Consider the following 17,424-nt stretch of genomic DNA (forward strand, 5'->3'; position numbering starts at 1 on the left):
CAAAAACTTTAAGTATTGTTTGGCAAAACAGTAGCCCAAAAACTTCAGGAAGTTCATGGCCAGTGTAGAGGGAGAGGCACTAGGCTTGGAGTTGGGAGACCTAGATTTGAGATGAATTCTGATTTATGGATGTTTGTTACTGTACTCTGTAGCTGCATGGAGAAGCTATTATTTGTGGAGCACTTTGCCAAACGTATAAAATATATTTTCCCATGTTTAATGTTTCATACATGTATGGTAATTAGGTATATTAGAAAGATATTTTTATATGAAAAAACTTATACTTGCTTTTATTTTCTTTCCAATATAAATCTCTTGCTTAGCATAGAGCGATTAAAAATTGACTTTCAAAATGATGATCATTTTATTCCAGTATGCTCTGAACTGTAACTCTAAATGGGGTTTTAGATGGATCAAAATGTAATATTTTATGTCCTGTGCTGTAAAAGGGATTAAAACAGTTATCCAGGTGTTTCTGCATAGGAGGATATTAGGTATCATATTGCATAAATATGGAAGAAAATTGATTAACCTATTCTTGCTCCAAATATAGCCTGAATCCTGTGTGCTTTTTACCCCGTATTTATAGCAGTCCCATTTTCCTCATCACCTCATTTTTGTGTTTTCCTTTGCTTCCATTCCATTGTGCAAGGCAATTTTTATTCCATTTTCCCTCGTTGGTTTTTGCCCTTGACATTCTATGCAACATTTAGCCATGAAAGCAGTAGCATTTTGAAGGTGGATTTCAAAAGCAAATTATTTCTCATCCAAGTACTCCTAAGGCACTGGAAGGACTGTTGCTGAGAAAATTTTTCTTTATGTGTTGTTAATACTCTGTGACATTTTTATAATTCAGAGCACTCACATCATCTTTACATTATTTATTTTATTGTGCATAAATGAGATTTATGCACAATGTAATAATACTTTGGTTCTATAATGCTTTAGAGTTTTCAAAATAGTAACAGCTGTATTTTAATCATCTATTAATGCTTTTCCTATTTTAAATAGTTGTGGTGAAGAACAAATGGGCAAGGTGATTGTTGTTACTTCTGTTTCACACAGATGAAAATTGAGGCTCACAGAGGGCAAGTGGCTTGCCCCAGGTCACTCAGCTAGTTTCTGCATTCTAAGATCAATGATCATTCTGCATATTGCATTGCTTTAGTAGAAGGTTCTATTTTTCTCCCAAATCCTAAAACTCTTATATGTACCAAATGCAACCACATGTGTATCTATATTTTATTCTTACCTCTTTAGTAATTTCATGCCTGTTATCATTTATATTCACTTCTAATATTTGTGGTTGATTTTCTGTAGAGTGTGTCTCAGGTGAGTTTGTAACTAGACATCAAATTTTGTCAAGATAATTACAGCGTAATGTTAGTTATGAACTGTATGAATTTCCCAATTCATACAGCTTTATAACAGCTTTCATTAAAAAAAATTTTAGTTCTATTAATTTTCTGTACCGATTTCATTATTTAATAATGAAGTAAAATAGCTATAATATCTTTAGTTTTACCTTTTACTAATGAAGCCTAAAACAGTTTATGAACCCATCCAACCTTGGAAGTTTGATAAACATGATCCATGATATCCATATGTTATAGCCTAATAGACTCAGAATGTTCTATAGTTAAGCAGGATGGAAAGAGTTATAATTTATGACTCAATCTGATGTTTCATTCACAGACAATGTAATGCCACCTAGGCATAAACCCTAAGGAATTCTAATTGTGAATTTGAAAACAAAACAGATCATATCACTGGGAGGGACCTCATAGATCATGTAGTCAAACCCCCTCATGTTACCGGTGAGAAAACTGAGACACAGAGGGAGTCACCAGCCTGCCATAGGTCACAAAACCAGCTGACAGCAAAGCGAAGATCAGAGCCCCATCTCCTAATTCCCAACTGAGTACTGTTTCCAATATGCCACATTACCTCCCCCAGCAAGATGCCTCCCATGGGGCATTGCTTCTTGAAGATGAAGTATATTAAATTCACATTTGGCTGCTAATCATTTTCTCAGCAGCTCTATGGTATTTCATTAACTTCTGCATGTAACACCCTGGCCTTTCACCTGTATTAACTTGAGCTCATTAAACTTGAGGCCAGTAATAAACAGGACCAAACTAATTCAGATATTTTGCTTGGTATGTGTTCAGCATTTTTTTTAATGGTTTCTACTGTGCGAAACATTTCCCCTTCACAATTTGTGGAATAAGTAAAACAGGAAGCATAGATTTCAAGGAATGGAGTATGTAGGTAGTATGCTTCTTTAAATAAATAAAAAGTATATTTAACACCTACCTTATACAAAACTTTATGAAGACTACAAAGAAATATGAGTGGCAGCATAGCACAGAGTCTCACATCAGGCAGACTTGGATTTGAATCCTGGCTCTGCCTTTTATTAATGGTCAGAATTGTAGCAAGTTACTTAGTCTTTATGCCCCTCAGAGTTGTTGTGTATAAATGGACACTAGAATACCCAACTCATGGATATTCTTTATCTTCATTGCAGTAAGGAAGAGATAATGTACTCATGTGCTTTGCAAAGTGTCTGGTATATAGCCATGATCAGTTAATAAGCTGACATATTCGTGAAGGTGATGATGATGGTGCAGTTCCTTCCCTCTCCCTTGTTAAATTTATAATCCCCTCTCACTCAGCCATTTTTGAGGAAATTGATTTTCCCCACGTCTCCTCCCCTACCTCATCATCTCTACAAAATATAAGCAAAGGTCCTTTAGAATACAAGGAAAGTAAAACTAAGTCATTTTACCCTTCCCAGGTTGTCTACCAACACTGCTTTATGTTCCTTTTGACTAAGAAGTAAGTCTTTGGCAGCTCATAGACTATGCAGGCCCCAGTTAACAAAGTTCCTACGTAATTTTAAAAGTTAAGAATCTGACTGAGCAGGGGATGGTGATAAAGGAGGGGTCATCTACAGAAAGATGACCAACAAAGAGGTAGAAATAGAAGTCTGTCAGGAAGAATGACAGCATTCAGGAGTTTCAAGGCAGAAGCCATTTTGAGTCAGGGTGAGGCAGTCAGCAGGCAGTGTGGGAGTGAAGATCAATATTGGAGCCTTGGTGTGGGGACAGGTAGTCAGTGTTGGTTCTTTGTTTCCCGAATACTATGTGTATGAGTTCTCCAGAGAAACAAAGCCAATTCCCATATTAGATTCCCTCTTATATATCCATACATAACCAATAGGTTATATATTCAATTCCCTCATATATCTATATGCAGCCTATTGGTTATATCATTGTAGCCAACAGGTTATAGGTTATATCTGTATGTAACCCATTGGTTATATATAGTATGTAAAAGGGAATTTAATATGGGAATTGGCTCACGTGGTTATGGAGGCCAAGAAGTCCCATGACGTGCCATCTGCAAGCTGGAGAACAAGGAAAGCTTGTAGTGTAATTCAGCCTGACTCTGAAGGCCTAAAAACTGGGGGAGCCAATGGCATACTTAACTCTATGCCTGAATCTGCAGGCCTCAGGACTGGGAGACGAAGGAGGCAGCAGATGGTAGAGGAGATGGCTGGGCGAGTGCTATAAGGCCTACAGTCCAAAGGCCCAAGAACCTAGAGCTCTGATATCCAAGAGCATGCGAAGACGGATGTCCTAGCTCTCACTCCAGAAGAAAGAAATAATTTGCCTTTCCTCCACCTTTCTGTTCTACGCAGGCCATCAACCAATTGGGGGATGCCCGCCCACATTTTCTTTACTCAGGGCATATTTTCTTTACTTGGTCTACTGATCCAAATGCTAATTGCTTCTGGAAACACTCTGACAAACACACCCACAAATAATGTTTTACCAGCTCCCTGGGCATCATCTCTTAACCCAGTCAAGATGATACATAAAATTAACCATTACACCATAGAATCCTTTTTTAATTTTCTACTATAACAGCTTTGAAAATAATGATAACCTTAGAACTCATCTAGTTCAGTTTCCTACCACTAGCAGAATCCCATCTCCAACATTCTGGATCATTCTCCCTTTCTGCTACCGCCATCATCCTATAGTCCACCCTTCCTTCTGCCACTATGAGGATCTGGTCACACCTTTGCAAATATCTGGTGTTCCCATACACCCTAAAGAATAAAATGCAAACACTTTGCCCAGAATTCAGAGCCCTATCTATAGATATTCCAGCTTCATCCCCCACTATCTGCCTGACATTTAGTATATTTTAGCCATATAAGGATAAGCTCATCCTGTAGTTCCTTCACTTCATTTCCTTACTTCTCTTCTCCTCCTACAACTAGGCACTGCTTTCCCCTTTCAGAATTTTTCAGCATAGTTTAAATTCCTCCTTCACTGTAAAAATTGTATTAACCTCTGAGTTGGAATTAATTGCTCATTGGATCTGGGTTACATCAGATTGTTTGTGCATATTGTCCTCTACTTATCTTACTTCTCCTTACAATGACGTATGTAAGCCAGATGTCAGCTGACTTTACCCAGTCCTGTCCTTCTGGAGATTGCTACAAAATCCCCAGAGATTCTGTTCTCTAGGTTGCTTCTGGCTATAAATTCCAGCTGTCATTGAATTCTGAATCTCCCTCAAATCTCCCTCCTGTTGGTTTCTATTCTTTTCAGCTATATGCCAACCCAACCATGAAACTCAACCCTGTTTCCCTGATTTTCCTCCAAATTTCTCACCAAGACATGTAAGTGTGTGGCAGATGTTCTTAGACAGAGGCTATGGAGGAGGATTTAGATTGGAGCAATGCAAACATCTTAAAATTAAATAGTGGCTCTCCCTGTTTATAAATGTCCTTCAGCCTTATACCAACAGGCTTTGCTCCTTCTCTCTTGCCCTCTCTTTTTGCACTTTCTCTTACCCTCTCCTCTCTTTTCTATTCCCCCTCTCCTTCAAAATTCTACCTTTCTCCATGCATAATGGTTGGACCATCTGTTTGTTCTGGTTTCTCCTAAAACATGCCATCAATTTCACATTTCCTAAATCCCAACCTAGAGGTATTTCTTCAAAAATACTTACTTTAAAAAGTGACAGTTTTTAAAGAGAGATCTGATATGACTTATTTAAATTGTTTCAATATTAAAATAATAATTTTCTTTTCTCAGTTCCTTTGAATATGACTTAATCATCTTCATAAGGCTATAAACTGCTTTTGGAAGGAACAGCCTCCTGGTCCTCTTTGTGGCCTAGGCCCCAGCACCTGCACAGCACTTGGCAGAAAGCAAGTCTTATTTCCATCATCCTTTGCTGGCATTCCATGAATGTTAGACTTTCTTCTCTTGATTGACATTATTCCTAATTCATGATCCGACTTCATCACTTCACAACAAAATGCGCTCTGCCTGCTTTTCCTAGGGGAAGTGCCTCACCCTCTTGTAGATTATGAACAATGGAGCAGAGGGTTAGCAGTCCATTGGCTCCTCGGTGCCTTTTCCAAATTGTCACCCTTCTCCCTCCACTGTTTATTCCACCTGGAGGATTCTCTTCCCCTTTCCCAACCTCACGCCTCCATCTGTACCACTTGCCATCCTACCTTCACCTTATCCTTCAGAGTTTAGCTCAGATGACACCTCTTCTAGAAAATCTGTGACCCCTCAGCCTGGGTTAGATACACATTGTCACTGCTCATATAACAGTTTGTGTCACTTCTGCCACAGCCCTTGTCACAGGGCATTGCAATTGTTATTAATATAGTCTCTTTAAGGTCACACACTATCCTTTCTATATAAATTTCAAGTGTCTGGCTCCTTATAAATGTTTTCTGAATGTATGAATCACAGCTTTTCTGTAAGTACGATTTTTTTCATGTCATATTTAAAAACCTATTTATATACTTTAATTTGTTTCTGAAAGTAATTGTTTGGGATTGTTTGACAATTAAAACAACCAGAAAGATTTTGTAAATATATTCAAGATATTCATTCATTCATTTATTCATTTATTCATTAAGCTTTGAAAAATTATATTCAGCACCTATTATGTGCTGGATCAAAGTTACCTGTCTAGGATCTCAACCTGGGCAGATGGACACATAAGCTAATGATGATAAGGCAGTGCAGTAGGCGCAGAGATTAAAATATGCCCAGGATATTCTAAACCACTGGGCAGGGAGGGTAATCAGTAAAGGAGATTACTTAGGTGTTATGAAGACTGAGCTGAAACTAAATAGTCTAATTGGCATGTACCAGGTGAAAAAGACAGGATGGGGTATTCTGGCAGAGGGGATGCATGAGCAAACATGGAAACACAGAGCACAGTACACAATGCAATAGAAGCAGTTAAGGCTTATGGGAATAAATTGGCAGGCATGCATTTTGCAAATATTATTCCATTTAATGCTTATACCAACATCGTGAGTTTGATACTGTCATTCTCATTTCATTGATAAGGAAAATTAGTAGTAGAATAGTTAAGTAATTGGCTCATAGTCACACAGCTAATGAGTGCAAAACTGATTTTAATGCAAATTTGACTTCTAAATTATTTCCCTCATCACTATGTGAATGTTGACTTTCTACTTTCACTATGAAACATGAACTATCTCTGCTTTTTACCAATTTAGAGATCACACATTTGATCGAAAGTTGAATGCTTACATTTATCAGGTTAAACTAACACTCATATTTTATATATTTTACATGTCCAGTGCCAGTGTACTGATTTGCATCATTGGCCATCACATAGCACTGTGGTAACATGTAATATGTGGATGGACTTTCTGTCTCTGTCTTTTTATTGTGTTCTACTGTCCAAATTTGATAATAACATGAAACATTGCTTACTGTTATATCAGTGATTAAGCATTACATGCCAGTTACATATGGGAAAATCTGAGCTTCTGATTCTAAACCATGCTAAAACTGATTTTGAAATAAAAATCAGCATCAAATGTAAGTAACTGATTACTTTCATAATTGAAAAGAGGAAAGAAGAAAAGTAATTGAATTCACAAAGTACAGAACAGAAAAGAGACTTCTCATCTCTATCTCCTGTGCTACCTTGAATCATGCTGAGCACACAGAGATTGAAATTAGGGTGAGTTAGGAACTTTACCCAGATTACTTTATTTAAACCTCACAATGGCCATTTTATAGATAATGAAACAGACTCAGAGAACCCATGCTCTCAACCATTATACCATTTTTTATGCTCCCATATTTTTTATTTTAGGTATCCAAGAACTATTTCAATTAGCTTTTTGAGTTTTTAAAAGATCAACTCTTTGAACATTTATTTTCTTCATTTTTCTCTGCAATTATTGGTCATTTTATTGAGTTCAAACAGTTTTCCAAGGAGTCTGGCATATTATTCCCTGAGATAACTGCAGTAACCAGGTATATTTTGACATATAATTCAATCTGACAGTAGCCCTTAATGAATAGCAAAAGATACTTACAAAATTAATAACAATGATAATTTGTACTACACTGTCTGGAAATTGTTTAGCCTTTAATGTAGCACAGGACAGTTCCTGGCCCAGAGTGGATATTCAATATTGTATTTGTTGAATAAATGTCAAAAGACTGATAAATAATAGAGCTATGTCATATGCAAACATGTCTTTTGGGAAAAAAAAGCCAACTTTTAGATATCCTTTACATGTAACTTATCCTTTGTCAGTTGTATACACACACACACACACACACACACACACGAAATAGGTATAAAGGAGATAGATAGATAGATGATAGATAGATAGATAGATAGATAGATAGATAGATAGATAGATAATAGATTTCAGGTTTATACTGAATAAGATACATATATACATATATATATATCTGATACTGAGTGATATATTCTGATATAAGCCTGAAATATTTTCATCTTTCACATATTACAATTTAGATATCAAAGTAATTACTTGTCTTTCTGTTATTGTTTCCAATTAGATAAGAGAGTGTGATTAAGAAAATAGAGTTGATCCATTACAGTACTATAAACTAGTGCTATTAGGCAACTTGCTGCCATTCTCATAAAAATTATGCAATTTAAACTGGAAGATACAAGTGCTTGCTTCTATTACAAACAAGAACCCTTTTCTACTTCATAATATGCTCAATTACCTTTAGATTGATCCATGAATAAATTATAATCCAAATAGACTTCTTTACCTTAAAGCTTTGCTGGCTTAAGGTATCATTGTTGATTCATTATATTGTCACTTTTCTATCGGCAATGTAATGCTTTTTATATGATAGAGACAGTTTTAGTGTAAGATACTGTTATCTTTAAATGAGTAGGATTTAGCCTTTCTGGTGAGAACAAATTCATCAATGATGAATCCCTGGAGAAACTATTGAAACAAAAATCACACCATTTCTGAGCTTTGTTCAGTTCATCAGTTACAAAGCAGCTTTTGATAGTCCTAAAGAACTTTTTCCTTTGTTTAAGAAATATAGCATGACGCTCAAAACCTCTCACTTTGAGTTACCGCAGGCTACAACTTTTCTGTAAGAAAATAATGAATGAAGAGGAAAATCTCCTGCTGCTGGCACTGTCAGGTCCTGCTGCTTCTCCTCCTGCAATAGGAAATCAATTAACTATATGTTCAGGCAGAGATTTGAGCTAAATGCTTTATTAATCATCACTGATTGCACACACACACAGTGGCCAACTATGCATTCATCTTCACTCTTTCCTAGCTTTGTTTTGCTTGCTTGCTTGCTTTTTCCTTCTTCCTTTTTTTTTTTTTTTTTTTTTTGCAAGATCAGAACACAAATGTATGCCTAAATGTAGTATGTGTAAAGGTGATCGGGTGATCCTTTGGTGCAGGAGAAAATTGATGTTTTTTGTTTTCAGAAAACTTTACTTTTAAAATGTTCAGTACTTAAATAGCCTTAGGACCACTTTAATATATACAACATATTTTTTAAAGCACTTAAATTTTCAAACTAATAAGGAAAGCAAAATGTCTATAGCAGCCTTAAAGTTTTGGAAGCTGGTACTATACCTTAGTCTCTGAGAGCTCCATGTAGCAATGAGGAATTAAACAAAAATGAACCCAATTTGATGTGGAGATGCTTGGTGGAAGGTTGAAGGAGCAGTCACTGATATTTGGTATTTTTTTTTTTTTGCTTTCAATTTAAAAAAAAATGGCAAGTTTTTCCTTTTAGTCCATTAATTCTTCTAACCAATGCACAAAGAAAATCCTGTAGGAATCTTTATGTTAAATTGAGATTCTCTCTTTAGGACTAATTATAAAACCAATTAGCACATTAGAAACTTAGCATGTTAGCCAGGGGAAGGCTGTGTAACATAATTTATGTATGGCAAATGTGGTCAATCATTGCAAAAAAATGACAGAAAATATCAGGCTGTTGGATATTTACACAGGCTGTATTATATTCAGCATCAAAAGATTTCAAAAATTTATTGTTATTATTACCATTGTTGAAATAATTTGAAATCATTATGGTTTAAATTTAACTACATTCATTGTCTGCATTTGGATAAATAATAATCTGAATGAAAAAATATACTATCCTCTGATGTACGTTTAAAGGAAGATAGATTAAAAGTTTCCAAGAATGATTTCTTTTGAACGGCCTTTACAAAACTCTTAGGTGAAATTAGATGATGTTGAGTAAGGTAAAGTCCAAACAGAGAACCATGTAAACCCCAACAGGGAAAATAATGGTTCCGATTTTCATGGAGCCTGCTAACCTGAGGCATCTGCTAGAACCAGCGGTCATATGTTTCAACACTTAATCATTCTTGATAATCTTTGATTATATTAGATTAGGATTGAGATGCCCCTGAGGTATAAGAGAAGCACGCAGGGGGTGACATTCTGAAGATTTATATCATGTGGATATGTGCTCGCCACCTTATGTGGTATTATCTGGACCCCAAAGGCATTTCTTTGGCACCAAGTGTAATCCCTAACACCTCATATACCTCATATGCCCCAAGAAAAAGCCATTTCATAAAAGGACATTTCATAAAAGCATTGTCTTTTCTATATTAAGGATGCTTATATATGTGACAAGGACTTGTTTTATACTCTTATTTATTTTATGCTTTTAGCAAGTCAGTATCACTTGTTTTATAGCAAAATAGATAGAAAATACTATCTCCCCCATCATATTATTTCATATTACTGCAACAATTAAATATTACAATTTAAGAAAGCATTAAGGCGTAGAGATGAAGTACTCAGTTCTAGTCTCATTGTATATAAATTAATTTGGCATTCATAACATTGTTTCCATTTACTTTACTTGTTGACATAATTATAATGAATTGATAATGGAAGTAACAATCTTAGATATTTCCACATAAGTATGTTCTTTGCTAACATAAATTACAGTTGCAGTTTGCAGTTTGGCTTAATTGGAACATGGTTTAAGTTTAGCTTGCCTACTCTACTGAAGTCTCTAGAGGACCAGAGAACTCATTTTCCTGGGGCGTTATGCAAGCTGAAATGTGGAGGCCAGTGTTTCGAAACAAGTGTGATTTTTCACCAAAATACTTGGTAGGTCAGAGATCAGGATGACCTTGGAGTGCTGTAGTTTTCCAAACCTCCATCAGCTAGATAAATGGGCTTTATTCTGCAGGAGAGAGAGGGTATTTTTGCAGTCTTATGAAAGAGACCTAGCAATTCCAGGTTATAGGCCAACACAAAACATTTGGAATTCAGTGATGTCTATCACCAACAGTATGTGTCAGTAAAAGTGAAGATCAAAGGTTCTAGAAGAGGGGAAGGACAAAGTGAAGAGAAAATAATTGTGGGATAATGAATGGTATGAGGGCATTTTCAAGTTAACTTGAAACCACTTAGCATTTTTCCATGACGCCCAGGTATCTTTCTAAATGAACTTTGTAAAGTACAGTTGGATAACCTTGAAATGTAAAGCTCCATGATGTGATTTTGAATACTGATGGAGTTTGTTTAAGCACTGTAATATTTCCTCTCCTTTTCATTTCTATTTTTGCCACCATGCAAAATAAAATTTATTTTCTGTACAGAGAAATCAATATTTTTACCATTTTTGTTTTTCAGCTATTCCAGTAAATTGCAATCAACATTAGTTACACTCTTTAAAGAGATGTATTAAGAATGTGAACACAGTAAAACAGAGATACAGATGAGAACTTTGGCAAAGTACCTTTGCTATTGACAAAAGCATTTGTCAGGGACTACAACTGTGTCTATATCATGCTAAAAACCTGATGAAGGGGAAAAAAGCACCAATAGGTTTCACCTTCTGTCTATACAAACCAAACAAATGGTTTAACTAATAGCTGTTGTTTTAAGTGAATGGGTTTGGTTTGCCATTGTGAACTTTTTTCCATTTAGAAGTGTATTTTAATTAACATTTGTACATGTAATACATACATATTTGGTAAAAGTATTGTACTATTGTGTTCTTTTTAATAATTAATGGAACCTGATACCGAGAAGACTAGTGGTCCAAAACAATGAGTGAAGACCTAGTTACAGTATACATGAAACAATCCCTAGACACACATTTGTTTGTTGATAATATTTGTATGTTTATATCTTCCCATTTTTCTCTTCTCTGAGCTAACATGCTTTCTGATTTGTGTGTTTTCCTTTTAGAAACTGCCAAGTTTTGGACCTTATCTGGAACAGCGCAAGAAAATCATAGCAGAAAACAAGATTAGACTGAAAGAACAAAATGTAGCTTTTTCACCACTTAAGAGAAACTGTTTTATCCCCAAAAGGCCTATTCCTACCATCAAGGTAAAAATTATGCCAACTATATAAGTATGCCTACTTTACTGGTTAAATATAAAAATATAGTTAAAATGCTTATTTACTGCTTAAATGTATCACCAATTTGGTTTTAGAAATATAATGAAAGTTTTAAAAACATCTGTCCATGGTGAAAACTGCATTTAAATTATAAAATAACCTTTTTTATTTGCGTATTTTATACTTTTTAGAACACTGTCAAGCATGCATTTCATGGAAATTTTTATATACCTTAAATGTGTCAGGAGATATTAAGATGAAATTCCTAGTTTTCTTATAGTCATTTAAAAATTATTTTAATCCGTAATTAACTCCAAGATATCTTGTATTAGTCATGTAGTACAACTCAGTTATCAATAAGCACATCAATATCAATGTGATCACTTGAAGGTTTTGGAAAAACTTTCTCTGGTTTGGCCTCTGGAAAGCCTGGACATTTATTTGGGTCTCAGGAGATTATTTTCTGGTAATAACAAAAATTGCACTAAGATGGAATTATGAGTATGTGTTACCTTTCTTGATTTTTTCCTTAAACTTTTCATTTTGACAGAAATGTAGATTCACATGTAGTTGTAAGAAACAATACAGAGAGGTCTTGTGTACCCTTTATCCAGTTTCACCTGTTTTGCATGTTGCAAAACTATAGTATGATATCACAACCAGCATATTGACACAGACACAATCTACCAATCCTATTCAAGTTTTTCCAGTTTTATTCTACATGTGTGTTGTATTTAGTTCTGTACAATTTTGTCATGTATGTAGGTTCATGTATCCACCACCACAGTCAAGATACAAAACAGTCCCATCACCACCAGGATTCCTCAGGTAGCCCTTTTATAACCACGCCTTCTTTTTTTCTGTCCCCCTCAAGACAGTACTGTTTCCAAGCAGTCATAATGAGAAAAAAAGGAGGTGTTATTGGATGGCATTCTGTCTGAAATCATCATCACTAAAATGTAGTTTGCAGTTACTGAGATTCATTCTTCTGTATTTGATGACACTCTACTCCTACATCTCCACTTTCTGTTTGAAATATCAGCTGAAAATCTTGCTTTTATGTGCTCTCAAGTAGACCTCACTGAAATTCATCTTTAGCAGTCAACTGGAGACTGGAACCCTTAAAAATTCCTTCTACCTATGAAGAAAAAAAAATGTGTCTCATGCTAAAAACAGACTCAATGTTCCAAAATTTCAGCAATACAGAGTTCCAAAAGGGCAAAGGGAGTGGCTGACCACAAAGCGTGCCAGCACTTCAATGCCATCATTCTAAATAAAATGAACATTTGGGACTTTTAACAGCATAAAAGCCCCAAATCATCTCTTGAGTTGTTCATGTTAAATTATTTTTGTGCCACTAAAAGTATGAACTGAACAAACTGAATGCAAAGGCCAGAACCTACAGCCCTTCACGAGCCTTTTTCGCCAATGCGTGGCTATGACTACTATATGATTTGGAGATATAGTGTGTCCGGAATTGGTTCCTGCCCGTGGGTTCATGGTCTCACTGACTTCGAGAATGAAGCTGTGGACCTTCGCGGTGAGTGTTACAGCTCTTAAAGGTGGCAAGGACCCAAAGAGTGAGCAGCAGCAAGATTTATTCTGAAGAGCGAAAGAACAAAGCTTCCACACCGTGGAAGGGGATCCCAGCAGGTTGCCACTGCTGGCTGGGCATGTCCCCTCCCATGTTCCGTTTTTGTCCTATCAGAGTGCCCTTTTTTCAATCCTCCCTGTGATTGGCTACTTTTAGGATTCTGCTGATCGGTGCGTTTTACAGAGCGCTGATTTGTGCATTTTACAGAGTGCTGATTGGTGCGTTTTTACAGAGCACTGATTGGTGCATTTTACAATCCTAGTTACAGAGTGCTGATTGGTGCATTTTACAATCCTAGTTACAGAGTGCTGATTGGTGCATTTTACAATCCTCTTGTAAGAAAAATTCTCCAAGTCCCCACTGGACCCAGGAAGTCCAGCTGGCTGTACCTCTCAATAGGAATTCTCCCAGCTTTCTCTCTCTTCTTAATCAATTTGAATTAAATGTAAGATCTCCATCTCTAGGCATCTTTTCCTTAGGTGTAAAAATTTCTAAAGGAAGATATTATTTATATTTGAAATAAAAGAAGTGCAATATGATTATGAAAGCATTTTTACCTTTTCTAGCCCTCAAATCTTTCAGAGATTATATATTAAATATTGATAACCTAGACAAAAAACAAAACAGAGCAAACAAAAAATCTACTGTGGTTGCATGAAAGCCTGTAGATCATTAATCAAAAAAAATCAAAGTCAGAATTAAATAAACCAAAGAACTGTGAAGTCTTGGATGTAGATAAAGATTTCTGAAGTATCAAAGAGAGATAAGGCATCTTATTAAAAATAGTGCAAGTTTATGTTCCTCTCCTAAGTTGTCTTACTTTAGAGGTTATCCAGAGTGAAATGTCCGTGGTGTTACATGTTACATAAGCCTCAAGACATTGTAGATACCGTCTTACCAGCATCTTAGACCTTATCAGTGTCAACATCTTAATGGGCAGCTGTGGTAGATTTTCTCAGTGTCGGGTGGATTTTCCACTACCTCGGCCTTCTCCCCAGAATGTCCATACTCATTCCACCTGTTGTCATTTCTAGGCAGATGCTGTGCCCTGTCAAAAAACAAAATAGTAGCTGATAGTGGTGAGGTTTTGGGGGAAGGGAGCATTTTCAGTTTTTATAAATGCAGTTATCTCTTTAGAAAATTAGAGATTAAATTTGTTATAACAAATAACTATTATAAATATAAAACTGTATTTATATTTATATTATATTATAAAACTGTGTGTGTATATATGTATATATACACACATATATACACATATACATACACACACAGAAGTTTTAATTTGTGTAATCATCTCTAGCAAAGGCTCATTTTGTGATTTTTGCCCTTTGTTTGCTTAGGTTAGCCTTTTCTACGTTAAGATTATATCAATATTTACCCCATCTAGTTGTTTTAGGATTTTAATGTTTGTATTTTATTTGTTTTGCTCTAAAGTATCATGTACAGTTATAACTTTATTTTTTTCCAAATAGACAGTTGTTTCAAGACCTCAATATTTGCATTTTAAAGGGATCCCTTTCATCTCTCAAATTATGATTCAGTGACAAAAATGTACCATAAATTGCATCACTTACTTTAATATTCAAATTTTCAACCTCTCAAAATGTTCTAAAACTTTTCAAGGGCAAATCAAAAATGAATTAGACAAGGTTCTAGTAAGGATGGTCAATCTCTAGAAAAAAGTTTTATGCTGTAAGTATTTGTCCAATAATAAACAATTTTTAAATCTTTATAAATGAAAACTTTTAATTAAATTCAAAATTCTGGGTTCTAAACTCCTTATTTAATTAATACCAAAACTTAAGATACCCCTTTTACACTTCTAAAAAACAAAATTATTTATTGTCCTGTAGCTTTGATCCTTTACTTTGAAATATGTTTAATATGATTCCTTTTTCCTTCTGATATTAACCTCATGGAAGAGGTAGGGGAAGGTGGGCCTTGAGAAAATCGCTGAGTTTAGAGAGCAGCGTGTAGCCTCACATGATGGAAGCCGAGGAACAGGTTGGGGAAACTAGAAACGGATTGAAAGAATATGATGTTGGTGTCTGTATTCACCTCTCTGCTTCCTTCTCTCTGTATAATCTTCCTCTATGATAAATCTAAACGTTTCCTACACAATGACTCAACTATTCTCCATCCCAGACATCTTTTCTATGCTTCAGACTTGCATCAACATATCTTGGGGTCACCTCCATCTGCATCGTCTGAACGAGGAACCCAATAGCCATCATACTTAGAACTAAACTGATGCCCATTCCTTCCAAACCTGCTCTTTCTCCTGAGTCCTCTGTCTCAATGAACCCCATCTTACCTAACTCAAAAAGCTGCAGTTCAGCCTGGATGTCATCTTATTACTCATCCTATTCACAAGCTAGTCAGCAATGACTATTGTTCTTATCTCTTACATCTCCCTCCTCTTACATTCTTTACATAACGCTGAGGCCTCAGTGTGTTCCTTACATATTCTTACCTGGAATTCTAAAACATTCTATTAACTGTCCTGCTTTCTTTTGTCCTCCTTATCTAATCCATTCTCCAACTATTATGAAGGAGTCTTTTAAAAATGTAGGACTGTTTGTTTTAGCCCTTGCTTAAAATTCCCCCGTCATAACCGTAGTCCTAAGGTAAGCTCCTTAGCATAACCTTCAGACCCATCACATTTTAGCTTTTCCTGGCCCAAGAAGCAGCTTCAATGGAATGATAAAAAGTAGAATCCAGGAAGTGATAATTTGAGGAATGAATGAAGACTGAGAAAGTAACAACAAAGTGTGCAGAATACACTTTCAGTAACTTGAGAAAGGTCAGTAAGAAAGGGATAAGAAGAGGAATGAAGTAGAGGAAAAGATTGTGTTGTTTATATGAGAATGATCCAGGCTTGCATATGCTTGCATATGTTTGGGAGAGAATAGCTGAAGCTGCCAGAAAGGGCATGATTAAGGAAACTACATCTTTGGCAAGCAGAGAGGGAAAGGAGTCTAAACAATATATTAAGATATCTTGCATAAGAGGAGAGACGTGTCATGAAGCTGAATTTGGACTTCCCAGTGTCATTTTAACAAGCAGACATATTTAAAGAAAGTGACCATAAAAATGTCTTCAGAAACTATTGCCCTCATTGAAATACAAAGCAAAGTTTGTAAAATTTTAACAGATTATATTTATGGTGAAAGAATTTCCTGAATTAGGCATGGGACTACTCTGTCACACTGCCTGGGTTCAAACTATGGCATTGCCACTTCATAGCTGCATGAACTTGCCTCAGCTAACTAATCTGTGAAATGGAAATAATAAAAGTATCTGCCTCATAGAGTTATAAATTAGATGATGTGTGAAGTGCTTTTAGCATGGTGCCTGCACCAAATATGTCCTAAATAAATGTTACTATTAGCTATAATATTTGAAATGAACAGTTTGAAAGAAATCCACGTTAAGATGACTATTCATTTCCATTTTGTCCAATAAAATGAACTGAAGAATGAAAATAGAAATACATAGAGCTCTGGAGGCCAACAAAGTTGGAAGTTTTGAAGAAGCCTATATATTTTTCAGGAAATCTTTATTGCATACCTACCATGAGATAAGCAATGCACTAGGAATTGAGCATCTGCAGGGCAATAAATAAAACATACACAGCTTCTGTCCTCATAAAGCATACAGAATATAGAAAGAGGCAGATATTAAAGAATCACACTAACAAGATACAATTATTTTTTGGTATGAGCTACATAGAAAAAATACAAGATATATAGAATCTGTTTCATAGTGAGACCTAATTTAGATTGAAGGGACCAATGAAAGCCTCCTTGAGGAAGTGACATTTAAGGAGCCCTGTAGACTAAGTAGAGATTAGAAGGGAATGGGGAACTGAGAATATTTCAGGTATGCCATAATGTGGTCCCGGATTTGTTAATTGACTATGGTAATGGAAACAGATGAAATTAATAAAATCTTGTTAATTCCTCCTCCAAGAGTCAGTGATTCTCATTATATTAGGTATAGGTATAGTAAAGAGCTGATAAGAAGAAGACTAAGATGTCCAGCTTTTTTACGGTTCCACAGAGATAAGGAAAAATAAAAGATAATGAGTTAA

General features: G+C 35.6%; 1 protein-coding gene across 1 annotated transcript in view; it reads left to right on the forward strand.

Moving 5' to 3' along the window:
- DPYD (dihydropyrimidine dehydrogenase) overlaps positions 1-17,424 on the forward strand; it is an 806,347-nt gene that overhangs the window by 773,370 nt on the left and 15,553 nt on the right. The window contains exon 21 of the mRNA XM_003260094.4: positions 11,579-11,722. Coding sequence (XP_003260142.1) covers positions 11,579-11,722 — 144 coding nt within the window. The remainder of the gene's footprint in view (positions 1-11,578; positions 11,723-17,424) is intronic.

Source organism: Nomascus leucogenys, chromosome 12, assembly GCF_006542625.1.
Source record: "Nomascus leucogenys isolate Asia chromosome 12, Asia_NLE_v1, whole genome shotgun sequence".
In the NCBI taxonomy this organism is placed as follows: domain Eukaryota; kingdom Metazoa; phylum Chordata; class Mammalia; order Primates; family Hylobatidae; genus Nomascus; species Nomascus leucogenys.